At 41.3% G+C, this 15,076-nt stretch overlaps 1 protein-coding gene across 1 annotated transcript in view; it reads left to right on the top strand.

Moving 5' to 3' along the window:
• LOC143377865 (uncharacterized) overlaps positions 1–14,598 on the top strand; it is a 56,299-nt gene extending 41,701 nt beyond the window's left edge. Inside the window, exons 2-13 of the mRNA XM_076829650.1 lie at positions 112–283; positions 403–426; positions 515–630; positions 3,536–3,773; positions 4,388–7,540; positions 7,624–7,821; positions 8,454–9,153; positions 10,532–10,732; positions 11,993–12,127; positions 12,484–12,761; positions 12,837–13,034; positions 13,545–14,598. Of these exons, the coding sequence (XP_076685765.1) occupies positions 112–283; positions 403–426; positions 515–630; positions 3,536–3,773; positions 4,388–7,540; positions 7,624–7,821; positions 8,454–9,153; positions 10,532–10,732; positions 11,993–12,127; positions 12,484–12,761; positions 12,837–13,034; positions 13,545–13,786 (5,655 nt within the window). The 3' untranslated portion in view covers positions 13,787–14,598. The remainder of the gene's footprint in view (positions 1–111; positions 284–402; positions 427–514; positions 631–3,535; positions 3,774–4,387; positions 7,541–7,623; positions 7,822–8,453; positions 9,154–10,531; positions 10,733–11,992; positions 12,128–12,483; positions 12,762–12,836; positions 13,035–13,544) is intronic.
• The last annotated feature ends 478 nt before the right edge of the window (positions 14,599–15,076 follow it).

Here is a 15,076-nt window from a genome sequence, read left to right on the forward strand (position 1 = left end):
CCTGTAGCGCACAACTGCATGCGATCAGTGCTCTAAAAGAATCCTCGTAATTGGAGTTGAAGGTAAATTCTTCCACGCAAATGAGAGTGTATGTTCTTTTTTCAATTGCAGAACGATTATTACTTACCGCCGCGATCAACATGGTCCAGGGTGTCCCCGCAGCACACGAAGAAACAAAGAGGCAGCACCACGTGGAAGGTCGGCAGCGCGATGTTAATTATATCCGCCATGCTGGTATTAATCGCTGTCTTCGCGATCGCGGGCCTGGCGTTATGGATGGGAGGTTCGTTCATGCTTTGTGACTCTCTTCCTGCATTACACACGAGACGTTTACACCGCGATATTAGATTAAGGGAACCGAGGGACATAGGTACTCATATGAAAACGCAACTTTTGTTTCAGCTCTTCGGACAGACTCGAAGAATGGTAGGTATCTCGCTATTTAATAAGAGAACTAAATAGTTGCACGAGAATCGGCGGGGATTAACGAGATCGTGTGCATCGATGATTTCAGCAATCGTCGGATTCACCTGTACCTTCAGGGTGGCTAAGGGCGAGAAATACAACCCCATGTTGAAACTGAACACTAGCATGGTGTTTCGGGAAAAGGAGCGGAAGTATAAGAACATAGTGAGTGCAGGGATCACTTAATCACTGATTCAACAAGTTGTCTGCCACTTGAAATGCTTGTATTAAGTAGGAGTAGGGTAATCCAACCAGTGAATGACAGGATTGTTGAATCTATGGACCTTTGAAATTAATACTTGAATATATTTACAGTGGCTCGCATTAATATTCGGACACTTTTTAAAATCGCATAACTTTTTTAGAATTGGTCCCAACAACTTGAGTTTTTTTTCAGAAGCTAGAAGGATTAGTTTGCTAACTGACGCGTTTCGTCGTTTTGAAAAAAAAATGTATTTGGTTGGAATAGCGAAAAGAATAGTAAAGGTCGATTTTTAAACTTTTTTTTGTGAGCTTGTAATGAAAATTCAAAAAACCCGTTTGTAGATTGCAGTCAGTTGTATACGTGCCTAAAATTTCATGAAAATCGGTTAACGTTGCTCCGAGCTACAAACGTTTAAAGATCGCAGAATAAGGTCGAGAATCGCGAAAATTCCCGAAATCAGCGATTCACGTCGACCTTATTCTGCGATCCTTCGTAAAACTTATTAATTAGCTGCGAATTTTTTTAAGAAAATCTTAGTGACTATTCTGGTGACTTTTATGAGACTTCTTATTTTTAATATTCAAGAGCTTCCCCGGATAGTTTGCCCCTCCGTTTCTATACTTCTATATACTCCCTCAAAATACATGTATTCTATTGTTTATTAGGGGGAGTTCCCTTAACACCGGGTGGCACCTAATACCGGAGATTAGCTATGTCTGCAATAATAATTGAAACGCTACCGAGTCGTTATTCCGCATAAATCGTAGAGAGGATAGAATAAACAATTATTTAGGTTTCGGCATGTTCCAGTCGCGTGTGCACTGTGCACAGCTAAGGAGATTGATTTAATACTATTCCTTTCTTCTTAAGAAAAACCTTAAGCGTCCAGCACTAGGGGAACTCACCCTAATAATAATTACACTGTGGCAGTTTATGCAAGTATGATATTTATTAGGTCATCCCATAAGTAAAGCGGTTTTTTTTCTTAAACATTGGCACTGGTTTGCAGTGCTCTTCACCACTACAGTTGTATTAGTTTCTGTATTAAACTTATATGAGGCTACCTAAAACCTAAAACCTAAAAGTGTTAGAAAAATTTTACGTAAAGCCTCTGTGCAAATTAAGTTACACTTAATGCTTGACATATAGTAAGTGAAAATATTACATTTAACAATTTAACTAACCATTTCGGTTCTTAGTACAAAAATGTCAAAAATGTCACTTTTGCTTCCCTTTAGTTCTAACAAGGGAAGATCCCGAACCCGAAAATTAAAAAAAATCTAAAACTTTGTGAATATATAGGGAATTTCCTCCTGATTACAATGCAGATTTTGTTTGCTGCCCAAATTCACTCGAAGGGGGTGAAATTAACCCCTGAAAATTCGGCTGTTTTCCGATTTTGTGTTATAACTCGTGAACTGTAAGAGATAGAAAAAAAGTTTCGAGACAAAAGTTACTTCTTTTAATTAGATCTATCATTTGGTGAAAAAATATTTTACAGTTCACGAGTTATAACACAAAATCGGAAAATAGCCGAATTTTCAGGGGTTAATTTCACCCCCTTCGAGTGAATTTGGGCAGCGAACAAAATCTGCATTGTAATCAGGAGGAAATTCCCTACACTCGTGAACTTTTCATACAACATATTCTGGAGGTTCGTATTTAAGGTACTATGTATACCAAACGTATGAGAGACGATCGCGACGAGTTTCATTGTTTAAAACTTAACTTTCAGAAAGACCTATGGGGTGACCTAATATTACAATAATTACGACCTCGTTATATTGTCGCCACTACTATACCCGAGCTAATTTGCAGGCAAGTTCTGTATATGGATATACAAAATGAAAAACATATTTTTAAAACCCCCTGATGGTGAAACATATTTCTATTAAAGTCCCACTTGTTTAATCGTTTACTATAAAAATATATATTTGCATAAACTTCCGCAATCTAATAATACGTGCGTTTATTACACATGCAAATCACAATTGCAGAGATAGATGCTTTATTTGTTTCGTAATTTACATGGATAAAGATAATTCACTGTTATTAGGCATAATATGTAATATCAACACTTTAATAGTCGCTATCATGCATGCGCAATTTCGCGATTTCGATCTACCATTTTTCATAACCCTGGGATATCAAATTTATTTCATACATATTACCAGCAAAAATATAGCTTTCAAAGATTTATATCTTGTTTACAGTATGCTGTTTTGATGGCTTTCAAAGAACAATAATTAGTTGGGCAATTTGAAATAGATCGAGGTGGGACGTCAGTGTTAAATGGGACGTCAGGATTCAACTACGAAGCACATATTATTTTCCCCTTTAACGCGGTTACAAAATTCGAAAGTTTCAAATTTTACTATTTCCTGAATACAAACCCTTCTACTCAAAGAAGCGCAAAATTCAAAAGAGAACTTCAAAAATGTTTAGCCTCATACCACGAAATTTATAACGATTTGTCAAGAAAAAGGAAGCAAACAAAAACAACAGATTTTTCCAAAAAAAAAAGGAGAACGTAGAACTTCTCTCGTCTAATTCTGCTGTGCAGAGATGAAGAAGAAAGAAGTTAGCGTGCAACATTTGATTTTTAATAAACATATTTCTGATTGTTATGAAGCTAGAATGGTGTATTATCGTTAGTTTTTGGAACCTAACTCTATTTTTTGTACGAGTTCTTATTTAGTCCTTTGTATCACGATTTCGCATGAAACAATTTTCTTTTTAGAAATCCCGAAATTTCTTAAAGAAGTGAATGGAAAATGTGAAGAATCGCGTGGCAGGCAACGTGTTGAGGATATTTTTACTATGAATTGGAAATAGGATGGCTGACGAATTATTGCTGCATTTCAGTTCGAGCTTCTGTTCAGAAGAAGCGTTTTAGGTACCGCCTACCAGAAAACTGTAATAGACAAGTTCGAGAGCGGTATCCTGAAAGTTTTCTTCAGGGTATATCTAGACAGAAGGAAGGTGCCCCGTTCGATCACGAACGTCGAAGATACGATCGAGGACATCATCGCGAAGGAGACGTACTCGACGTCTTCCTTGTTCAAGGATGTGGAACTGGATCTCACCAGCATATCAGTAAAAAGTAAGTATGGGTTAGAAGCAATTACTGACACCGCACAAATCATAGTAACGCAATTACACGTCGATGAAATCAGTATTTACTGATTAGGTAGTTCGTAAGCTATTGACGCTTTTATATTTTTCATTATAGAAAATGAAGTGTCGTTTAATTTTTTGCAATTAAAGACTGACGAGGACCAGGAAAGTTGAACAAAACTAAATTATATATGTTAATAATAAATCATTTTGAACTAAGAAAATATCGTCCTATCTCGTAAATTTTCTACTGTATAATCTGTATTTCCCTAAGCTAATTGGACAACGGAAATATATAAAATAAAATAAAAAAAAACACTCACGGATGATCCAAGTGTTTCAATTTTCTTTTTTTTTTTAGCATTACTTTCACCACGGTGTTTTCCCAAAAAATACATAAATTTCATAAAGCAAGAATCAAAGGATAACGTGATATTTTTTTTTATATTTAACATTTGCTCGTGCCTTTTGTAGATGCTATAGGAAACTAGCAAATAACATACGCATAAATGCAAATACAGTGTTTGCCAAAGCACACTTTAAACGCAACTTTTTAATCTGATTTTACAGCACGTGATTTTTCTGTCACTCATAATTCAGGGCTAAATCAGGACGCAGCTGGAAACCAAAAGCAGGCGCAGCAAAGGAACGCCATGATCACGAAGAACGGCCTTCTGCGACCAAGCAGGAACAACTCTTTAATCACGAGCCCGAAATCGAAAACGAAGCCCAGCAAGCCAGAGTCTAGCGAGCCGGACATCGACTTCAGCAACATACCAACCATCCAAGGCACATACAAAGCATCGAAAGTGAACAGCACTTCTGCGAATAAAACCAATTCCATTCAAGAGAGCAGCAAGCCACAGCCCGACGCGAAACATACCAAAGGATCGTTACCCCAAGAGCAGACCACACTAAAGTTCACGAGCACGGAAGGAACCACCCGGCCAGTTAGCAGCGTTGTACAAACCACCCCCCTGAGGATCAAGGAAAAAGTCAACCACACTGTTCACGACGAACGAGGCAACGAAGCCACCCAAGGGACGACCAAACGAGTAGCCCCCACGTCGACAATGTCCACGACATCCACGACCCGGACCAAAGTCGAGGACCTATTCAAAGACTTCCGCAAGCCAGACCTTGAGACGTCGCCGTGGAAGCCGATCATACCGGGCTACGTTAACACCGAATTGAAGCTACTGCCAGGCAGCGCGGAAAAGACGAATCACAAAGTGAACTACAACAACACGAACCCTGCAGAAGCTGCCTCTGAGTCGACCACGAGGATCCCCCAGTTCAGTGTGCAAGCCAGGATCCCCGAGTCCTCGACGCAACAGGAGAAACCTTCGGAGCCAGCGGAACCGGTGAACTCGTACGTGGATGTTCCTGGCATGAGCACCTTCGACTCGGAAGACACAGATTTCCCACGCGACAGGATCGTGCCCCAGGAAATGGTGAATTTCAGGGTGAACGGCAAGTTCAAGAACAAGATTCCAGGCTTGATGGAGGATGGACAGATCTTCACGGCGCCTCCTCCTCCAGTGAGACTGGAGGAAGGTACCAAGCCAGATATAGAAGTCTCAGGGCAACTGCCTTCGGAGACCTACGACGTCAAGCTCCGAACTTCCTCTGATCCTGGAAAGACAGAGTCTCCCTTCACGAAACCTTACCGCTCGACCAATGAGAATGAAACTGGGTGGAGGGTCCCTGGGGCACAGGTTTCGTACAGAGTAACAGAGGGGGATTCGATGAAGATTAATAAGAAAGGGGACGAAGGTGCTACCGACACGAAGGACAAGGAGAGTTCGGACAATTTCTTGTTGTCGGTTAGTCCCAGCACCCAGAGGTGGCACGTGCAGAGACCTAGTAATTCGAGCGCCGAGGAGGACTCGACGACAGAGGCGTCAAGGGCAGGGGTGGCAGAAGTTGTTTCAGATACAGACATAGAACTGGAGGCTAGGAATCGGTACTCGGACATCCAAGCTGTTACCAAACACCACAACGACGCTCTGCAGGACAGGAAAGTTGATAAGAACGCGCAGGAGCCTGTTTACACCAGCTACAAGACGCCTGACTTGAACGGGGCCGGCTTGAAGCACAGCCTGATCGAGAACGCTGGAACGCTGAAGCCTTTCAGGCACACGATACCCGTGGACAAGCTCACGTCCGTTCTGAATTATGATGAGAGTGGTAAAGGGAACTCGTCGTTGACGCAGGAAGTAAATAGTGTGACGGATAGTGCGATCAGCGATGGGGGGAAGTTCAGCGAGGATGCTGAGGCGAAGGACGAAGGAAACAGCTTGAGAAGAAATCTAACTGAGCCAGAGGGGACCGAAGTGTTGTCGGGAAACTTGAAGGAAGTCGATGTGGAAACCATCGTTGAAGATTCAAATAGTAGTTCCGAAGTAAGTGCCCCCATGAAACACGGAAAGATCGAGTTGGCTGAACGTGGGAGGCCAACAGAATCGAGCACTCCGAGTATCATAGACGACGAAAAGCTCCTGAAGCTGAGCACGACGGAGGTCTACTCGGAGATGATACATCCACTGCACAATAACGTGGATAAATTAGTTATGCAGGGTGGAGGGGGTAAACAGACACCACCAGGGAGATTCACACCAAGTATCTCAAGGAACTCCACGTTCATCGAGATTGATACGTTGAAGCACACCCCTGGGCAAGCTGAGAACTCTAGTTCCTATGAGAGCGAACAATCTTTCGATACAGAAGAGGAATTGGACTGGATATTTAATGGGACTGTGAATCGACCTTCCAGCCCGCTTGAAACCAAGAAGAAGGTGTACAATGATACATTGAAGGCCTACGTAGTTGAGAATTTGGTGACCTTAGCACCTGCTAAGAGTAACACTGGCATTGGGAGGCCTGTTCGACCCAGGCCCAAGATCGACAGGGAGAAAGAAGCAGAGGTGATAGAGAAATCCTCGAATCGAAGTTCCTCGGATGACACCACGCTGTTGGAGCAATTATTCGGTGTTCAGAGTCGAGACAGGAATGTAACGGAGGAAGGTTCTGCCGATGATAAAGAGCACTTGGTGCATCCATCAGAGTCGAGCAGGCACCAGCCCAGGATCGAGCAGATCGTGGAGGTAGTGACGTCCATCAGTACCAAAGTGTCTTCCAACATCAAAGACAGTCCCATCGTACTGAAACTCGTGGTTACCAATTCTACTTCCCTCCCGGTCATACACTGGGACTCACGCGAGGAGCCATCGACCCCACAAGCATCAGTGCTCGAAGAATTGTCACTTGGCGTTGATCAAGAGGAGAACCGTTCCTTCAGAGATCGCCCAATAGTGGCTCAGGGTCCCAGTGAAGTGGCGCTAACAGAGAAACCGCCATCTTCGACATCCACAGGCGTTCAAACGATCCAGACCTCTGACAGAAAGATCTCCACGGTCGAGGAGAATCGGTTTCTACTGGAGAAGCTCAAGCAGTTGGCTGAAGTCGGTAGCAACGACACGCCAGCGAAAAGCAACAAGAACCATTCGAGACCTATAGCTGGAGCTGTGAAAGCTCAGGCTGGAAATGTGAAGCAGGAAGCTCGGCCACTGTTCGATTTCGAGAAGCTAAAGGAGATCGCGGATATAGCGACGGGGAACGAGACGTTGATGAATTCTAGCGCAGGGTTCACGATGACTCGCGATGGCGTCGAGATATTCACGAAGATCCTGAACAAAGTGGAGGATCGCGCGGACAAGATGATCTCCACCACCGAGAAGAGCAAGGAAACTGGTAATTGTTTCATTGAATCGGTTAGACGCAGGCATCCTAGTTGCTGCAATTGGGTTTTTATTTTATGCTTTCTGTGTTCGTAGACGAGTGTTTCGGTTTTCTGTGTGGAGATGGGAAATGTCTGCCTTCCAGTGGCAGGTGCAATATGCTGGGCGAATGCGCAAATTCTGAGGACGAGGCGAACTGCACATGCGCAGACTTTCTGAAGGCGCAACTATTGCACCAGAAGATCTGTGATGGCGTGGCGGATTGTTGGGACTATTCGGATGAAACTGACTGCGGTATGTGCTCAGGTTTTTGTAGTGTATTGTTGGTTACAAAAGTGTGCCTGTTCTATATACAGGGTGCCTGAAAATTGAAGGACAATCCTGAACATGCAGTATCCTGATGCAAAAAGGCATCGAAAAGTCCTTTACCGCTTTGAGATCCGAGGCTTCGTTCTCGAGATATTAACAGTTGAATATTAGCGGTCCAGGTCCCGGGACGCGCAGTTTAAAGCCGAGTCAGCTGAGCGCCGAGCGCTGCCGCGCGCTCAGCTGACGTGTCTTTAAACTGCTATACAACTGTTTGTATTTTAAGAATTTGAAAACTAAGTACCTCTGTTGCATACTTTTGCATACCTTTGTCCTTTTTGTATATTTATTCTATTTTCTTTCGTGCTCTAATCTTTCTACCATTTTCCTCCTTTTCCTACTCGCGTGCTTTACGAACGCTCATTGAAATTTGTGATGCCAAAGGACTACCTTAAACACATGTTTTCTAAATGATTATTAATCTTGTTTATCCACCGTAACTAGGTCCACCTAGTTGATCCTAGCAGTTCCTAGTTGAGCCTATTTAGTAGCACCTACTAGGATAATCCAAGTTATTATTTATTCCAAAATCCGCCAATGTTTGCTTAATTTCCTAACAGATTGGTGCGAAGAAGGCCAATTCGTGTGCGGTAACAGTCAACACTGCGTGGATCAGGACAAGGTCTGCAATGGCTTCTCTGACTGTCCCAGGGGAGAGGACGAAAAGAAATGTGCTGCACTCATAGAAGATGATGCGCTGCTGAACTACGGAGAACCAAATGCATCAGATAGCATGAAAAACCATTCCGAGGCTATCGCACTAGAAGATGAATATCCATTGCCTGATGAACGCTTTCCAGAGTCAGATTCCAGCACCGACAGAGACATATTCGATCAAGAAGCAGTCGAGTCCTCCATCTTGGAATCGACCACCCTCCGTTCATTAAGAACCAACGTCCACTTGGAGAAAATTATCAGCAGCAAGAACCAGTCCAAAATCAAAGAAGGAACGATGATCAGCCACCGAAATCACTCCGCCGTTAAGACCCTCGTCTCTGGAAGGGAAATATCAAACACGAAAGGCATTCTACCTCACGGGAATGCGATCCACGTGAACACAAACAAGAAGCATTCGACATCCACCATCGACCTTACGAAGGAGATTAACAATTATAACGAGAAGGGATATATCAATGTACGAAAGAATGGGAAATGGGGGAAATTGTGTCTGAGCGGAATGGACAATGTCCTGCAAGAGAGGCAAGCTAGGTGGACCATCGAGGACCTTGGTAGAGCGGTTTGCAAGGCTATTACTTATCAGTAAGTAATCTATAAAAATTAAATTCCCCTACGTTAGACAGACAAACGATATTCCCACGAATGTTCGCTTAACCCTCGGACCCCAAGAAAATTTCAGTGGGCTGGATACTTTCGGTGGCAGATTCTTAGGACCTGTAGCATCCCATAGCATCTTCATTTTAATCGAGAAGTAATACTTCGAAGATGGTCAGGTATATTCCAGGTTTAAAAAGGATAAGATGAATTTTTTTCAATGTAGGTTACACTTGGCATGGTCCTTTAACGTAGGATTTCACTTGCACATTTAGCCTAAGAGTTAAACACACAAATTTCTATGTAACAGTATCTACTTCTGCGATTCTTAAGTCAGAGTATCAATTATCAAATTTTCCGCAATTTTATTATTTTGTTATTTTATTAATATGCTAGGCTATTATCCTCCAGGGTTTGTTACAACCAAAGCGAACTAAACTAGATGATCGTTTGATAGAAAGAACCTAGTAGCTCCTAGTAGAATCTAGTAGTTCCTAGTAGAACTTGGTACTTCCTAGTTGACTCTAGTAGTTCCTAGTTGATCCTTGTAGTTTCTAGTTGAGCTTAGTAGTTCCTAGTTTCCCCCTATAGTTCCTAGTTGGCTCCAATAGAACCTAGCAGTTCCTAGTTGACCCCAATAAAACGTAGTAGTTCTTAGCTGCTAGTTGAGCATAGCAGAACCTAGTTGCTCCTAGGAATGCCTAGTTAACCCTAGTAATTCCTAGTTGAACCTAATAGAACCTAGTAGCTCCTAGTTGACTCTAGTAGTTCCTAGTTGATCCTTGTAGTTTCTAGTTGAGCTTAGTAGTTCCTAGTTTCCCCCTATAGTTCCTAGTTGGCTCCAATAGAACCTAGCAGTTCCTAGTTGACCCCAATAAAACGTAGTAGTTCTTAGCTGCTAGTTGAGCATAGCAGAACCTAGTTGCTCCTATGAATGCCTAGTTAACCCTAGTAATTCCTAGTTGAACCTAATAGAACCTAGTAGCTCCTAGTTGACTCTAGTAGTTCCTAGTTGATCCTTGTAGTTTCCAGTTGAGCTTAGTAGTTCCTAGTTTCCCCCTATAGTTCCTAGTTGGCTCCAATAGAACCTAGCAGTTCCTAGTTGACCCCAATAAAACGCAGTAGTTCTTAGCTGCTAGTTGAGCATAGTAGAACCTAGTTGCTCCTAGGAATTCCTAGTTGACCCTAGTAATTCCTAGTTGAACCTAATAGAACCTAGTAGCTCCTAGTTGACTCTAGTAGTTCCTACTTGAGCCTAGTAATTCCTAATTGAACCTAGCAGTCGTTGGAAAAGGGCTTCAATTCGATGTATATCGTGTAAAACTCATCAGTGAAACAAGGTTAATTGTGGAAAATGCTTCTTCAGGGATTACGAGACCGTGGAGAAAGTGTTGGACGAAAATCCAGTGTCCAGCAGATCTTATTACACGTTGTCGTACAACGAGAAACCCCTGGATAAAACTATTCTGACTTTCAAACCATCCGTGTGCCCGAGTGGCGAGATCCTCAGGGTCAAGTGCAAGAACCTTGAGTGCGGAATAAGAACGCAGACACCATCGCAGGCCAGGTATACTCACTGAACCAGTTTCTCATAATTATATACCGGCTGGGTCGTTTATAAAACCATTTGTATACAAACTACGCCCGAGGAGAATGTCCTCCTCCTCCTCCTCTTCCTTCCCCCACTCCCGCAAGATCGTCAGTAATAACAATATATCGATGGCAAAAAGTACAGCGAACGATCTGCATAAAATTAGAATTTCGCAGGATCTTTATTGCCCGAGATGAGCAACCGCGACGCGATGACGGTGGCATCGTGAATTTTTATCGAGCTTCGAACAAGTATTATTCATTAGATGCAATGGGAAGTCGGTCGTTCTTTTTGTAATATTTTTCCTACGTTTGGGAGAACTAGATCTTGTTCGACCGAGTTGAAATATAAAATTGGGGGGTTGGTAAAGGTGTACCTACTTTTATTTTTGATGAAGAGAATGAATTTTGAAAAAGTGATGCGAGTGTTGTGACCAACTGTTTATATGCTTTTCTCATCATAGTTTGAATATTGAGAATTCGTACGCAATTTGGTGGTAGTTTACTGAATTGAGGATAAAAAAGATTTAAAATTCATGTTTGCCATGAAGATAGAAAAATGGGTGTATCTACGGATTTTTAAGAACCAGTGACTCACAAACTTGTTTGGAAATGAGTGACATTCGTTCATCCAGATTATGCATTGCTTCATTTTTATATTAAAATTGGGGAAATTAGAAGTCACTTAGATGTGCAAATTGAATATGGTGCGGAAAAAGGAACAGGGGAGTGATAATACTTCTCAGAATTAAGACTTTTTCACACGGGATACTTCTGTGGCTCACAAATAGTATTTTGAATATATTCACATATTTAATATTTCTTTCCATATTCATCAAACGAGCACTACCTCTTCCAAATGTATACATCTGAAATACTAATTGTGAGTCATACAAGTGTCTCGCGTGAAAAGGCCTTAAAAGTTGAAGTGTCTAAATTAACATCTACATATCTTCCAGAAACAGTGCTAGTTGAAACGATATAAACACAGATGATATGTGATTATATTCTAGATACTAGTTGGCAAGCATAAAAGTGTCCCGTGTGAAAAGGGCTTTAGCTATATATCCAAATTGACATATATAAGAAAATCTGTGAGTCACTGTGTTTTAAAGCACCCGATCTGATCTGAAAGTGGTAGGATTGTCTGATAGTGCTTGTACTGATTAATGCACAATGAATATTGAATATTATGGTGCATGCATTGAAGCAGGTCGAATGTTTCTCGTCGTTACAGGATAGTAGGAGGTGGTAGCTCCTCGGCTGGAAGTTGGCCATGGCAAGTGGCTTTGTATAAGGAAGGTGACTACCAATGCGGTGGAGCTCTTATCAACGATAGATGGATCCTCTCCGCGGCGCACTGTTTTTATCAGTAAGTAACTGTGCTATTAAAAAGTTCTATATTTAATATATCAAGGCACTCGAAGAGTTTTACACAGTAGAAATTGTAGACTAAGAATTCAAATTTTAAAAAACTGACTAAGTAGTCTTTTTCGTACTCTAAAGACTCTTGAGCCTTTTACATCAACCCTATATTCCTGTTCTTTGGAAGACGCTCCAAACATGACAAAAATAAATAATTGTAAAGGCCAATATGAAAAGAATTTCACGATAAAGAATGAAAAAATATTTCATGTTCTGAATATTCGAATACTCCTAATTATTCGAATTGGAATTATACTGGTATTGAAATACTTAGAATATTCATAACAGCCCTGATTTTGACAGTACCCAAGACGAGTACTGGGTAGGAAGAATTGGTGTTACACGCCGTGGAAGCTTCCCAAGCCCTTACGAGCAAGTTCTACGTTTGGACTACATATCCTTGCATCCTGACTACATCGACAATGGTTTTATAAACGATATAGCGATGCTGAGGCTTGAAAAGCCAGTAGTGTTCAGCGATTACGTTAGGCCAGTGTGCCTTCCTGAAACAGAGCCGAAAAGCGGCACCACGTGCACCGTCACAGGTTGGGGGCAATTATTCGAGAATGAGAGGATATTTCGTAAGTACACGTTGGCTGATCCTCTAATAAATCTTCGCGATGCGCGCCATTGAATGATAACCATTTGTTAAACAGCGGATACCTTGCAAGAAGTGCAGCTTCCTGTGATCTCCACAGAGGAGTGCCGCAGGAAAACTCTGTTCCTTCCTTTGTACAGGATTACGGCGGGTATGCTTTGCGCGGGGCTCAAGGACGGTGGAAAAGATGCTTGCTCAGGGGACAGTGGTGGACCTCTGGTTTGCTCGGGATCAGATAACAAATACACTCTTCATGGTGAGCACTCTTCAATCACACTGAAATAGAATAAAATTCCGCTGAATTGTAATGCTGCAAGTTGGAATAATATTGCAAACACTATGGTTTGATATGGTTGGCGATAAGTTCAGTAGAATCCCTATTACACCATACACAATTGAGATTGTACTTTAAGAAGTATTTTCAACAGTTCTAAAATAAGTTCATAAATGAGAAACGGGTGACTATAAGGGCACGTTCTGCTCGCATAAAAAATTGCTGAATCTTCAGATTGTGGAGTATTACAATAATTTGGATAATTTGATGGTAATAATAATTATATTAATTGACATTGCAACGCAGCAATATTTCCTTTGAGTGGCAAGCTGCTCAGTTTGAAATTTCTGAAAAGTAGATATTCTACGACGCGTTTCCCAAATTTTTAAATTGTGGTAAGATTCAAAATTGAAGTGTCGAGAAAATATAAATTCTGTGGCATATTTCTAAATTTACAAATTTCAAATAAATATTCCATGGCCTTTTCCGCAGGTATCACATCCAATGGCTACGGCTGCGCCAGACCTGGAAGGCCAGGAATTTACACGAAGGTGCATCACTACCTCCCTTGGATCGAGCACACAATCTCAAGGGAAGATATACTCTCTTCGACAGTGGCCTGCAAGGGTCATCGATGCCCCCTTGGCGAGTGTCTCCCTAAATCTCGAGTATGCAATGGTTACTTAGAATGTTCTGACGGTAGCGACGAACGTAATTGCCCTGTTAATTTTTAACGAGAAAAGACTGACCGCCCTTGTACTTGAATCTCCGAGTAGTCATTTCTTCAGTCATCCACGTGGAACATACGAACGAATTAATTTTCAAGCTAGTAGACACTCGCGACAGAATTAGTCTGCTTAGCTCGAGGCAGACTAATTCTAAGGCAATGCTAGAAGAATAATACTCGAGAGGTGAGATGAGTCTTTAAATTGATGATAATAAATATTGAAAGGGTCGCAAGTGCTAGAGAAATGTTTTGGAACGAAAATCCAAGAATTTTCATTGCGGGGCACTTTTGTAAAATATTAGATGCTCGATAGTTTTCTGTATGTGCAATATGTAGGTAGAAATCAAAAGTTAAAGATGAATGTTAGAGAGTGTACCGAAAGTCGGTACAAGGTGCTGAGAAGCTTTGACTAATTAGTGATAATTGCCGCTGATCCTTATGCTCTTCTGTACAATTATCTTTACGTTTTGATAGTTAAACGGCAGTCACGTTTTAGTTGTAGAATCGACTAATGACAACCGTTAGGAGATTATTTGCGGCATTATTCGTCCGGAGAGAATGCGAATAGTCGCAGCGTAGTGTCTCCGAGCCATTCGTACCGACTCGGGGACACTTGGCGTAGAAGTATTTCGAGGAACCTGGCATTTTGATTCATTGTCGTTAGAAAAACGAATCTCAAGGCCACGTATATCGCGCTCGCTGTTTTAGTCTCTTTATAAGCTCGAAGATTTTTAAAGTAACATGTATATATCGTGCCTAATGTATTATGTAAAAAACACCTTTTAATACCACTAAATAAATAATAAATTGAAAAACGAACGATGATCCTGCGATGATCCACTTCTTATATTGTTTTTCTTCTTTTCTTCTGGAATATCTACTGTATATTTTGTTACAACTATTCGTTTATTTTAAAAGTACATATATGCAGCAACTCTCAGTAATTTTGTTATAGAAAAACATTAAAAAATGAACGCATAACAACCATTCTCGCGGAAGCTGTTTTGATATCGGTGAGAAAGATATTTCGGAAACCGCTATATCGATTGGCCTAAACTTTTACAGACTTCTTTTATATACCATAGGCTAGTAGATGAACAAAGGATTTTTTATTTCAACAAAAACTCTATTTTTAATTAACGAAAAACGAACAATTCAGACATCGAAAAAGGGTGGTTTTGCGGCAACGGCCGCCATTTTATCAAAAACTTTTTGAAAAAACCTACGTTCACCTACTCTGAATTCAACCATATATTACCAGAATATTTTTGAATTTTTAATTTTACCTGATCCGGCT

Source organism: Andrena cerasifolii, chromosome 16 (assembly GCF_050908995.1).
Source record: "Andrena cerasifolii isolate SP2316 chromosome 16, iyAndCera1_principal, whole genome shotgun sequence".
In the NCBI taxonomy this organism is placed as follows: Eukaryota; Metazoa; Arthropoda; class Insecta; order Hymenoptera; family Andrenidae; genus Andrena; species Andrena cerasifolii.